At 35.3% G+C, this 14,251-nt stretch overlaps 1 protein-coding gene across 1 annotated transcript; it reads right to left on the bottom strand.

Moving 5' to 3' along the window:
- Positions 1-2,096: 2,096 nt before the first annotated feature.
- Positions 2,097-13,870, bottom strand: nero (deoxyhypusine hydroxylase nero). The gene is made up of 4 exons (XM_090374802.1): positions 13,562-13,870; positions 9,286-9,362; positions 5,684-5,933; positions 2,097-2,434 (listed from the first exon to the last, which is right to left on the bottom strand). The coding sequence occupies exons 1-4, from the start codon at positions 13,842-13,844 to the stop codon at positions 2,097-2,099; spliced, it is 948 nt and encodes a 315-aa protein (XP_090230928.1). The 5' UTR covers positions 13,845-13,870.
- Between the last annotated feature and the right edge of the window lie 381 nt (positions 13,871-14,251).

The following is a 14,251-nucleotide window of genomic DNA, read 5'->3' as shown; positions in this document are numbered from 1 at the left end:
CTATAGCGTGCGGTCTACTGCATCTACCGGACGCTATAGTGGATGCTAAAATTATGATATATGAATGGGTTAAAATGCAAAATTATGTGCTAAATGATTTTTAATAAAAACTAAATATTAACTTAAATGATATCCTTTATGAATTATACACAAACTGGTTAAATAGTATATTTAAATTAATGACTTACACTTCTTATACTTAATGATTTACACTTCTTATAACAATATACACTTCAAATATCATTTAAAAATGTCACAAATAAATCATCTACATCTTTTCTTAGCACTTTCCAGCAAGGTGAGATTGAAAAAGCTTACTGTTAATGCTTCTCATTTTCTTTAGAATACATGGTTTTGAACCCAACTATGACCATTCGGTCACTTTCGCGTTTGCTCCTGTCACTGGATCTGCATAATTTTCTTGATGGCTCACCGTAAAATTGCGGTAACCCATGACATTTAAACTGCTATATGCAGGCCATTCATCGGAATGAATCACTGAAATAGATTCACAGTCTCGTTCAATGATGGGGATCAAGGTGCCTCTGTCATGCACATAAAAATACTGACAATCAGGGCCTTGCTTGAGACCAAAAACCCAAGGCTCATCAATTCTTGGTCCATACTGCCTGTTTTGTACAACTGCATTACTATCTTCGGAGAGAGGAGCTTGGTCTCCATTTAGCATGCTCTGTACCAACCATCTTATCTCGTGCATTGTAAGAAATAGTCACTCCACTTCACACGTTATACCAGTCAGTTATAGAGTGCCGTGTCCACTGGTATTTCCAGTACTAAAAAGACTTCTTCTTCTTCCAGTCACATAACTCCTTGAGGAGCTGTTGTGGCCATCAACAAATTCCTCCAACTGCATCGATTATGTGCTGTACGAGCGGCATTGCACAGTGTCATGCCCAGAAGTTTACTAAAAAGACACCAGTTCTAAATTTTGCACAAACTCAGAATGCAGCGTAATTTGTTGTTCATGTCCATATAATGGAAGAATGCATTGCCTTTCCGGACAGAACATGAAGTTTGGCATATCTTTATGCAGACAATGAAGTATAGGCCTATATTCTCCACCTCTGTCATGTTTTCTTTTTTCTTGCATTGTACTACCACATCAATGACAAAGCCCTACATTTTGGGGTACGTCCAAAAGATGGTGTTCACATCGAAATGCAACTGTAGTGCCTTCTGTCAAGATGGCACTTCTGCAGAAATCTTTCAACAGCATTGCATAGGGTAAAATTTTTAGACTTCTATTCTCAAACTTCAGGTTTCTTATTTTTAGCTGAAGGTAGACCACACGCTATAGTGTAAATGTCGCATCAAAAATCATTCAGCACATAACTTTGTGTTTTTATCATAATACTGCACTACATAAAATTAGAGTAGCTAATATTTAGTCTTTATTAAAAATCCTTTAGCACATAATTTAAGTGTTTTTATCACATTCATATTTTTCATATATCATATTTTTAGCATCCACTATAATGCCGGTAGACCACAAGCTATAGTGCCGGTAGTGTACTCTCACACTCTAGCAGCCGGTAGATGCTGTAGGACCAAAAAATGTCTAATAAAATGATTTTCTTATTTTCAGTTCCTTCATCCATTTTTCATTGTGTACAAGTACATAATAAACATTACGAAAATTTGGTCCCCATTTTAAGTGGTATTTTCTGGAACCAATTACCCTCAGATAATGACAATCTCTGTATTGCCAATTTATGATTCAGAGTGGGTTTTTTTTTTTTTTTTGGGGTGGGGAATCTTGTTGACATTAATTTTTATTTCTACATAAATTACTATAAAGAAAAAAAAAAAAAAAAAGCCAGGTTCAAAGAATTAAGCCACATTCATGGGTCCATTACTAATAATAACCTTGTAGAGCTGAACTATAACCTACAGCTTTTACTATGATTTAATTTAATTTTACAAATATCAGTATATGACAGCAAAATAATCAAATTTTGTATCTAATCAACTGTTTAATAACTTTTTAAATAATTTATGAAATTCATCAGCAAGTGAAATAATTTAATAGTTATAGTTTAATACATATATTCCCAAAAAGGGATGATAAAAATCACTTAAGACAACTCATTTTCCTCTACTGACTGGCTATGAACTTTTAGTAAGGTATCTGCATATTGGAATTCTTTGCTGTTTTCATAGTCATACATATCTAGAGCTACTTCGCAACTTTCACGAACAACTCTTTTGTCATCCTTGACATAATCCGTCAATATTTCAAAGCATTCTTTTGTAGCTATGGCACCCAAAGCTTCAGCACATTCATGTCTTACCATCTCATTTTCATTTAAGTCTCTCAAAGATTCACTTAAATGTGGCACACAAGCTGTATTCTGTACTTGTCCAAGAACATATGCAATTTCATGGCGAAACAATGCACTCCTACATTTGAGGCCTGCAATCATAAGCATAAACAAATATAATAAATAGCAGAAGATATTAATCCATTTTAAGTTTTAAAAAAATATATTCATCACATAGCTTACACCAGAATTACATAAAACACACATTTATGAAATGTTAAGGGTAATAATAATTATTGTTATTATTTTTAATCCATAGGAATATCAAGTCTTCTGAGGTACTACCAAGAGGACAACTAACAACAAATGTTAATTTCCCTCTAGGCACCTCAGATCATCACAACTTTGTTTTTCCTCTATCCCACAGTCATTTTCAGCCTAGCTGTTTGGCATTACAAGAATGTGAAACTGAATGATCTGCATGATCTGTATTCCTTTTTTCTTTGGTTGGACCACTTTAAATCTTCCGATCCTAATATTTGTTCAGATCACATCACTGAAGTTATTCTTCTAGCAATATTAATTTCAAGGGATACTACAGAGGCTAAAATGATAAGGAGAGACACTTACTTTGTATTAAAGAAAGCCAATTTAATGTGATGGCTGTTTACAGAAAAGAGTTGCTCAGATTACAAATATACATGTGTTTCTGTTGAATATTTGTTGGAATGTTCTTAAAGAAACACTAACTCTAAATCTTTAATTTAGAGTTAGTGTTTCTCTTATTATATTATATATTGTTCTTATAAGGATAAAATACTCATTCCACCCTAAGCCATGGTTTTACAAATTATGTGGTAAGGCCCATTCAAAATAATAATATAGTACATTGCAACTGACTTATTAGTCACTTATCCGTCCCTTCTTATTTCACTTATCCATCCCTTCCAATAGTTTGTCTAGTTCTTCTTTGAATTTATTCATATTCAAAGAAGAATTACTACTGAAGCCTCCCCATCAACTACTGCTGAAGTTGATGGCTGGAGGCAAACTTCTGCATATCTATTCTGCAACCATCCTTCTCAATTTGAATTTATACCTCCTCACATGTGTAGTCTGAGCAAGAGGAAGAATGCCATCAGCACTGAACTTAATCAATTTAAAGCTTTAAACACCTCAATCAGATCACCATACAGGTGTCTAGTCTCCAGACACTGCAATTTGCAGAACTGAAGCCTTTCTTGGTAAGAGGACCCCTTTGAAAGTTATAGCTTTATTCCCTTCACCAGCCTCTTTATTGCCCTTCTCTGTACCCATTCCAGCAGCTCTAACTCCAATTTCATTTTCTGCATACACTAAAGCTCACAACAGTTGTAAACAAGCTATTAATAAGCTCAACTTGATTTTGAAAAGGCTACAAGTAGGAAATTGGTTTCCTGTTCAACCAGAGAAGACCTCTGATGTCTTGCAAAGCTATAAGTATCATCCTTCCATTCCTGTTATACCCGTTCCAGCAGCTCTAACTCCAATTTCATTTTCTGCATACACTAAAGCTCACAACAGTTGTAAACAAGCTATTAATAAGCTCAACTCAATTTTGAAAAGGCTATAAGTAGGAAATTGGTTTCCTGTCCAACCAGAGAAGACCTCTGATGTCTTGCAAAGCTATAAGTATCATCCTTCCATTCCTGTTATAACCTGATGGTTCTACTGGACCTTCATATAAACACAGAGGTGACTTATTGGCACCTTAGTTTTCCTCTGTCCTGCATCAACAATCTTGATAACTCTCTTTCTACCATGCCTCCCTTGAAGAGTCCTTCTCTAAGATGCACGGCTCACAGTAGTTTAGAAAGTGCCACACACTAAACTTTTGAATGTACATTACATTCTGAAATTCAGCCAAATGTGGCTGCATCCAGACTACCAGCCTACTAATTGTTGTTGTAAGTTTTATGGTGCAGCAGCAGCTAAAGGCCATTATGCACCAAACAATGGTAGGAGGCCAGCCTACTAAGGACCCCTTCTTATGAAGTTTTGCACACTTCTATTACTGGAATATAAATTATGCTTTATATCTGTTAGGAAACATATGTGTAAGAAAACTTGGAAGAACCATAACAAAACAATTCAAAGAATTATTTTTCAGGGAAAATGTACCCCTAACCCTCACTAATGCATGAGAGACAAATAGGGATTATTTCCCAATTGTTCGCTCTTTAGTTTATAAAATTTGTTAAAAGTGTCAAAAATGACTTTGTGAAAAAATTGCATGTAATTATTATTGTTAATGATTATAATCATTATTTGTGTATGGAGAGCAGCCTTGCAATAGCGTGCACAAAGCAATACTGATTCAGCACATTGTGGAAAAAATCTGAGTGAACTATGCCCCATTGTTTTCCAACAGAAGGACAGAAAAACAATCTTGATGCCAAGGAGTCTAGGTCCTGATGGCATTTCTCCTTCTGTTCTTAGTCTGTGCTCCAGAGTTAAGTAGTTCATACTGCCTTATTACACTCTCTCTTACTGCACTGATATTTTTCCTTCTGTGATGAAACCGAATACTGTATAGCATTGGATATGATTGAGTAATTGGTGAATTAATCAATTCTACATCCAGTAGAATTACTGCCTTGGACAGTAATTCTACTGGATGGAATACACGTCAGTTGATGCGTTTACAATTTTGACATTTTAGATCCACGATTCTTAATGTGGGGTGTGAATGATTTTTGGTAAGAGGCATGAGAAAAATTTGAGAACAAAAAGAGTGCTACCTACTGTAAAGGTTAAGAACCACGCTATAGACAATATCAACTGAATATTTCTCACAGTATTCAACTGGTATCTCCTATAATGTTAAAATTGTGAAAGCATCACCTTGCCTATATTCAATCCAACAAAATTATTGTTCCAAGACAGGTATGAAGAGTAACACATTCACAAGGTCTGCAAATGTGTATGAAGAGTAAAACATTTGCAGACCTTGGTATTTTGTAATATCACAAAATGCTACAAGAGCAGGGTAGATATTTGCATTTGTATTGCATTATCATTTGAAATAGAAAATGAATATTTTGTAAACACTGCCCAATTCCAGTCAGATGCTATTTCATTTAAAACAGTCAGATGCTACTTCATCCTGCCAGAACCATTCTTTACTATTTTTAATATTTTGTTCTAATATTTCTAATTGTGCTATCTTAAGTTTAGCACTGATAAATATGACAGAAGGAAAGACTGATATTCCAGCTAAAACAGATGTATTAGCTTTTTAGTGCCTCGCCAATATCCATACAGATACCCAAACTCATATGCTAATCAGATAATGAACTTACAACTGATATTTTCTTACTCTTCTGAGAAATTTAATTTAAAAAGATATTTTATTTCTTTACCTTCAGCTAATGCAAGTACTGCTTCTGTGCTTCCCAAGTTCCTGAGAGTAAACATCGCTCGATATCTCTCAAAGAGAGGCAATGACTCGTCAAGCAATAAAGTTTTTAGGTGTGGCACATCACTTGTACATTCAGCTGGAGGTGTTGGGTCTACAGATGTATATGGATTCTCTGACAACTTTTCTTGCTTGGATTTTTCATTTTGAAGCCAATGAATTCTCTTAACAGCTAACTGACAAGTTTCAGCAACCTACATACAGAAAATACATTTTATTTATTACATATGCACAAATATATATCAGCCATGATAACAATGCATAAACAAACAAATCAAAAGAAAAATAATATAAGGTAGGAGGTTTAAGATATATTTACACTTATCTCTATGTGAACCTAATATTATGGTTGTTATTCTATCCATTATAGTGGATAGAATATCGACCATAAATATTTATTTTCACAAACAGTTTCACATATTTTTCATTCTATCTATGCCCCCACTTGTGACAGTCCAATGCATTATGCATTCCAATATATCTCTTTGCACACTACTGTTGTGACAGAGTATGATGTATTCCAATGTATCCCTTTGCACTCTACTGATGTGACAGAGTATGATGTATTCTAATGTATCTCCTTGCACACTACTGTTGTGCTGTGCTGTGCTGTCATTTGATTGATTGTAGCCTGTCTGTTAGATTGCGAAATTCTTTTTATGCTCCACTGGCCTCTCACATATAACAAACTGTCTATGGGCACAGGATTTATGTTGGCTAGACTTTTTCGGGTTGCTGGACATTCTCAGTACACTCAAGACACTGCTGTGCAAGAACACTACAATGGCACAGAAGTTTTTGATGCTTACACTTTCATGTCTGGTACTAACTATTGCACTGCACTCAGAGCCGCTTAGGTTGTATTGCTGGCCCATTCTCTTGCTGAATTGCTCTCGCACACTGTTGGTCAACAACATGCTGACCAAATAAAGTTCCTCAGGTCTAATCTATTAGTTTTCCCAACAATTTGTATTATTTACCCCCTCGTTTTTTATCCAATTTCAATGTGAAAATTCCACTGTTGTTCATTTGCTCCCCCCCATATAACTCAACTAGACACTTCCCTTTCTAGGTTGCCTAGTTTACAAGTTCCAATCTCTCCTGATATGACTGTCTCGTTGCTATTTTCCCCAGACAAGTCACCAGTCACTGGATCCTTTTTGAGATGCTCAATGCCTTTCTTTAGATGCAGCCTTCAGATATGAATAATATATTCCAAATGCAGTTTCACCATTGACTTGTATATTGGAACAAATAACCTCCTTGTCCAGAGATGCAAAGATACAGTAAATCATTGATAAGACATGGTGTACCTTCCTGGCATCTGTTTACACGGCATGATAACATTCATGCATGACTGTATCATAATATCCAAGTCTCTCCTTGTTTACATCTTTCAGTTACAGCCACAATCCCCAGTGTATAAGTTATTATTACTCAAATGTACCTTGCATATTGTAGCATTAAAATGGAACTGTTATTATTCCTATATATATCAAAAAAGTACAGCTCTGACATACAAAAATGAAAGCATTCCCCTTTGTTTTGTCCCCAATCCAGGCTGAGTACATCTGTTTTCTAATTCTACCAGGAGGAACTTTTCTTCTTTTTCATCTTTTCTCCGTCTATCCTCATCCCCCCAAAGTAGGATAGACTGCTTCTGGTAATGCTCTCACAGCTACAAGCTATGACTGACAACTAATGTTTCACTGGAGAATTTTTCCCAGGAGTCAGGAAAGGAAGCAGAGTATAAAAATACACAGCAAAGCCATCCAAATAGCTTACACATAGAGCATGTGCCCACCCTTTATCTCTGCTTCTTTTCCAAAGTATTTTGATAATTTGCCTTAGCACGTCTGACTCCATAAGAAACTTAAAAACACATTCATTTATAGCTGTTGTCGAGCTATTTAAAGATATAAAAAAGCTCTTTAAAGATATAAAAAAGTAATAGCTTCTAAAATTACTTCTTTGAAATGAACATTTCCCATTTGTGCTTGTTAGATTTGCCAACTGTTCTCTTTTAGACTTAACAAAAATTAAAAACCCTCCTTTTACCCTTGTGAACAGTTATCCCTTTATGTATCAAATAGGGCTAAGCTTCACACCACTGATTTCTTCAGTGTGTTATGTATCACAATGAGAAATCACAGTAGATGAATCATATATAAATCATGGGCAAAAAAAGCATGAAAGACTATTTTACTGTTAGCAGTTTTAAAATGTACGTTAAGCAAATATTTTGGTTTGAGCAGGAATAACTATAAATTTTCATTGGACACTCAGTGAACCTTAGCTTATTTTGAGCTGATTTCCAACTTTTCCTAAAAGTCTATCTGCTTCTGGAGATGAAAAAAATTTCAGAGCTTTGAAAAATGATGTACATCTATGATATAATAGTTAAAGGGCATTTTTATTTAGATAACACAAATGGTAAAGATCAGAATTTATAACAACTCTGCATTCTGACTGAAAATAATATTAATCTAGAATTCTAAATCAATAGCTTATAAATATATCAGAAACAAAGCAGCTTCTGATATATTAGGCCATATACAATATGACCTAATATATTGGAACTCTGAACTCACTTCCTGCTGCTGTGTTCAGAAACTGCTGACTTAAGTAGGGTCCCTTTTCTGAAGGTGGAAAAGAAGTCACTTCTGATAACTTAGGGTAACTTCTGATAATTATGTTATTTATTATTATTATCCCCCCCCAAAAATTTCTCATGTTCAAATGTCTTCAGTCACCAATCCATTATGTATTTGGCTGGCTGATTTATACTAAATCTGATCTACATTATTATTATTATTATTATTATTATTAGCCATATGGTACAAGGAAGCCTGAGGCTTATGCTGCACCAGCCAAAAAAAAAAAAAAAAATTTCCGAGTTACCCCGTGTGTGTGTGTGTGTGTGTGTGTGAGAGAGAGAGAGAGAGAGAGAGAGAGAGAGAGAGAGAGAGAGAGAGAGAGAGAGAGAGAGAGAGAGAGAGAGAGAGAGAGAGAGAGAGAGAGAGAGAGAGAAGTAGAAAGGCATCACCAAGAAAGAGAAGAATGATGATATCCAGCTCTCAGGACCCTAGGTTTGCCAAGCCCATACTCACCAGATGTGAGCCCCCGGGGTAAATTCTTGTGGTTAGTCGTGATATATGGAGAATGCTATTTATTATTATTATTTTTTCGTTTTATTGATTCAAATAAACAAGTTTATTGCCATAGAGAGTTACTGACTACTATTTAATATGAAACAGACAACTTAAAAATGTATAACTTCATCTTAAAAGGCTTTTAATTTCACTGGTATGTGGGATGCAATGCAAATCTGGACACTTTCAGTTAAAAGTTAAGAATGATACCAGGAAGCAATGAAGTGTGGAATATATGCATTCACAGTTACAGTTATTACCACTTAATTTTCAAACACGAAAAATTAAGTGGCAGCACAGAGAACTCTGAAAGATATTCAACCTAACTGAAAACACTATGAAGAGTTACCTTGTAGAAATAAATATATGAAGGAAAGTTAATAATTTTATTTACCTCAACAACAGGATCATCACAATGCCTCTTTAGAATGTCTATGGTATCTAATAATCCAATAGCTCCTAGTGCTTCACCTAATGAAATGATACAAGTGCTTAAAAATAATCATCAAAACAAACAGCTCCTAGGGTAAAGATTATCATGCTAAAGATAATCATATAAAAGGACAAAAGAAAAGAAAGCCAACGTGAAAACCACGGCAAACTTACTGGACAAACTCTTTTCCCACTACCACAGTTTCTTCCTGCTTCTCGGTAAAGTAAATGGTGCGTGCTATCGGTAGTGGCAGTAGAAGCTGATAATGATGTAGTGATTAGTTTTTTCTCCTTATTAAAAGATTACTGGAGTTCATGAATGTCATGCCTTTGCAGCTGAAATTTATTTACAGGTACACCCTCTAGACTGCCTCAGTCTTAGGATGTTTATCCCCCCCCCATTCCCACTGTTTTAAAATAGGAAAACAACTACAGATGGTGTGTGTTATTGGTAGTGGCAGTAGAAGTAGTTTTCCTATTATAAAATAGCGGGAAGAGGGAGGGGGATAAACACCCTAAAGCTGAGGCAGTCTGGAGGGTGTACCAGTAAGTCAATTTCAGCCCACTCATGAACTCCAATAATTTGCTTTTAATAATGAGAAAAAACTAATCAATACATCGTTATCGACTTCTGCCACTGCTGATAACACTCACCATCTGTTTACTGAGAATGCAGGGAGAAACAAGTTTGTCCAGTAAGTTTCCAGAAGTTTGCCGTGGTTCTCATCTTGGCTTTCTTTATCTTATAAAAGAAATGGCCGATAAAAGAAAATGTAGAAATTCTGAAATTTTAATGGATATCTAATAATTTTATTTGAAGTAGCCTCATCAATGATGACTTGCTGTGTTGTTTTTCAGTCAATTGTCTAGGAACGCTGTTGCCCCTCCAGTGATGGTTACAGTACTCAGAATTAAACTCTTTATAAATGACTAACTTGTCCACACAGTAAAACTAAAATAACTAATATTGCTTTATAACTGGATAACGTTATCCGAAAGGCACCGCTTTGACTGGTTTCAGACCCGGCTGGTTCTATCAACTCTGTTTAAATCTGTTCAACCCTATTAGCAACCCTGTGTTGAGCGGTGAATGAATGTATCAAATATAAATGAGCAGCCAAAGTGTTTGGATTTGGAAGAAAATTTCTAATTGGAAACATAACTTGAATCACAGGTATATTAAACCCCTATTAGGTAGGCTACGTGAGCCCAATATTACAATATACTAAGAAGGGGGAATATCATTTCTCAAGAGCTTAATTCTGAGTGCTGTCATCATCACCTCTGGAGGGAGGCAATGGTGTCCTCCATATGGTCAAATGAAAAGTATAACAGAGAGAGAGAGAGATTGTTGATGAGGCTATTTCAATTTTAACTTGTGTCAAGGTAGCACCGACTTTCTTAGTATACTATAAAATTTTATATTTTTTTATTTTAGTCAGCTGTGATCAGGACTGATCTGCGATATTTGGTGCCAGTGTGCAAAAAAAAATTGTGCCCCCCAATTCTCCAACTAAAATTTTGTACACTTATTTCATATTTGTGTGTAAGGAAGAACATGAAAATTACATTTTTACTACAAATGCATATACTTAAATTATTTATTAAATTACTTTAAAATGAACATCATATAAATATTACAATATATGTATTACTAACAATAAGAAAAACACAGTACAATCAAATTAACAAAATAAAATATTTTACAAAAATTGCACTTTTCTGGTTTTTGCAGAAGCTGTGCCACTATGAATCCACAAGTTCTGCAATTGCAGAACTTGTGGATTAACTAAATGTGAATTATGCTAATTAAATCAAGTAAATTTTACTGTGTAAAAAGTACTATATTAAGTAAATTAAACTCCAACACAACAGAACTAATTAATAACTGGCAAAGTTTCTGGATTTCATTTTAAATCTGGTCATCAGGTCTAATCAGAAAAGATTCAGCAGCTGTTACTTACTTGCCTCCGTAGCCGAGTGGTCAGGAGCGGGAGTGCAGTAGCACACGCTCTTTGAGTAGACCGGGGGTTCAAGCCCCTGACTGCTGAATACGGACGATCTGCCAACCCGCACTGGACCAGTGTGGCAGATTATGGTCCGTTTCCCTCAACATGAATTGTTGAGGAGGCTTCCATCCTGCAGTGGGTTGATAATGGCTGCACTTTACTTTACTTTTTTTTTTACTTACTTTACACGGTAGATGATGGGTCTTAATCATGACTCTATGCTTTGACTTACATTGCTGTTGTTAAAGACAAATGTCTATTGGAAACAGATGGTGAATCAGTATACACATTATTTTATTTTATTTATACTTTTAACTCGAAACACTATCCATATATAATAAACTCTGGTTATAACACTCCCACTTATGTTTTTTTTTTTTTTTTTTTCCAGCCCCATAATCAATCATATAGAGTGCCATGCATTTTTTTAATGGTTATAGCACTCCTATTTAAATGCTTTCCTGCTAATATCACTTTTTAAAGGTCCCAAGAAGGAATAATCCTGGATATAATCCTCCTCCTTCTTGATTTTTGGCTTAGGAAAGGGATGATTGAGATTAAATTCCAAGAACTGTTAATCATGCAGTTTGTTTCTTCATAGAAATTGTTCCCAATATAGGTTGTTTAATGGATATCTAATAATTTTATTTGAAGTAGCCTCATCAATGATGACTTGCTGTGTTGTTGATATTTAACTTGAACATTTGAAGGCAGATTGGCAGCTCTTTACAACTCATGTCTAGCTATTCATCATTACGTTTGCACCTTCCCCTCGGCTTTTATAAATTCAACATTACTTGTCCACCTTCCTTGCAGTAACCAAATGTCACTTCAGTGTGCATATGTTCAACGTGGCATGACATGACAAATTTCATTAATGACAGCATTATTAGTATGTTAATACTACAATTATCCTGTTTACACATTAACACTCAAGAATTTAGTTTAATTTCGTAAATTCTTCTTTTTTCATTCTTTTGCAAAAACAAAGTTGAAAAAGATAAGCATAGTACATTAACCACAGCTTCAAAAATAAAAAAATAAAAAAAATCAACGTTACCTTACAAAAATACTTCAAAAATGAAAGATAAAGGAGATCCAATTGTAGTGTTTTAGCGTCGGTCCTTTTGAAAGGGCTATAATGAGTTTACCATAATACGCCCTTGTTATGATTTTACAGATATCTGAGATTATATGAGATTATAAGTTTTAGTCCCAACAGTGTCAATCATTATTTCCTGTTGTTCAGTCAACTTGACCAACATCTAATAACATTGGGGAAAAAATAATAAATAAATAAATTACCACTTACGAAATGCATAATATAAAATTTTCATTGAATTATAAATACAATGGCACAGCTGAAAAAAAAAAAAGCTATTTTTACGTTTCGTTCATCATTGTTGTTGTGGCAACAGGATGATTTACTCATATATGGAGTATCTGGTTGCACCAAGCCCAGAGTCGTGCAAAGATACTTGGGTGGCCCAGATGCAAAAGGGATTAAGGAACCTTGTTTATTTACTTTGATGGCTCCCTCGACTGGGACCCCTGGTGCAACACATCCAATGCACTCTCCATTTGCACAGCCCTGCGCCTAGCCTACATCCAGGGGCAGGCCGCCCTGAGAGTGCCAGTGGTGCACTTTATCCAGGTGCCAATGTTAAGGGGGCACCTGAAAAGGCAAAACTTACATACATATGAAGAAAATTTTGAAGGAGGGCGTCAAATTGCTATTTTCACCAGGATGCCACATTATTATTATTATTAGTGTATGGTGCAAGGAAGCCTAAAGATTATGCTGCACCAGCCAAAAAAAAATTTCCGAGTTACCCTGAGAGAGAGAGAGAGAGAGAGAGAGAGAGAGAGTATCAGAAGTAGAAGGGGAATCACCAGGGAAGAGAATGATATCCAGCTCAGACCCCTGGGTGTGCCAAGCCCATACTCACCAGATGTGAGCCCCTGGGGTTATTCCCTAGGAACTCCCCTGCCTATGTCTTTTGCTCATAAAAAAAAAAAAAAGGAAAGAAACATGTTTTATCAAACGTGATGGTATCCGAATAAATAAAATTGATCTATAACGTAAATTACCAGATAACCAATAACTAAGTTTGGTACACTAAATCCAGCCAAGCCCACTGGTTCTGACTTTTATTTTTATTTATTTTTAATGTAGACAAGGAAATATTTAACCCATAGTAGTTTTTTTTTATAACAAATATATCTTACCAGCCTCATGTCGAACCATTGGTTCTTGGGTAACATCTTCCAATACCTTAATTAAAACAGGTACAGCATATGGGTCTTGCATCTGTCCAAGACAATATGCCAATTCGTGCTTTAAAAGTACAGATGGATCATTAAAGCATTTTGCAATATTGTCAACTGCCGAATGGCCACCGAGATTTCGCAGTGTAAACAAAGCCCTGAATCTTTCTTTCAATGGCCTTAGAGGATTATTTAAAACACTACCAACTTCTACAAAAACACTTCGATTCTGTAATTCTTTCATTATTACTGCAGAAACCACACCAATACAAACTCACCGAACACCTTGAATGCAAGGTGGGAAAGCAGTGCGCCACCTTTCGGTAAACAAAACAAGATACAACACCGCCAAACGGATTCCTACATTATACATCAATAATTGAAATTATTAACAGAAAAAAAAAATCGACATTTATCCTAATTGAGTAAGAATTTTAAAATATAATTGTTATTATTGTTTCTGTAGTAGAGTTTTAGGCGCATCAGTGACTTAGAAAATATTGCATCATATATATTATGTTGTAAATTTTCTCTGTTCTCTAGCCGATTTGCCTGTTTGCTGGACGAAACACCCGAGTTTCCAGGATAAAAACCATTCAACCCTCGCCAAAGACTGAATAAACTCAGCCATGTTGTTAAAGAAATTCAATA

This window comes from Mastigoproctus giganteus, chromosome 5 (assembly GCF_048544385.1).
Source record: "Mastigoproctus giganteus isolate SK-2022 chromosome 5, ASM4854438v1, whole genome shotgun sequence".
In the NCBI taxonomy this organism is placed as follows: domain Eukaryota; kingdom Metazoa; phylum Arthropoda; class Arachnida; order Uropygi; family Thelyphonidae; genus Mastigoproctus; species Mastigoproctus giganteus.
This window is presented reverse-complemented; position numbering and strand designations above follow the sequence as displayed.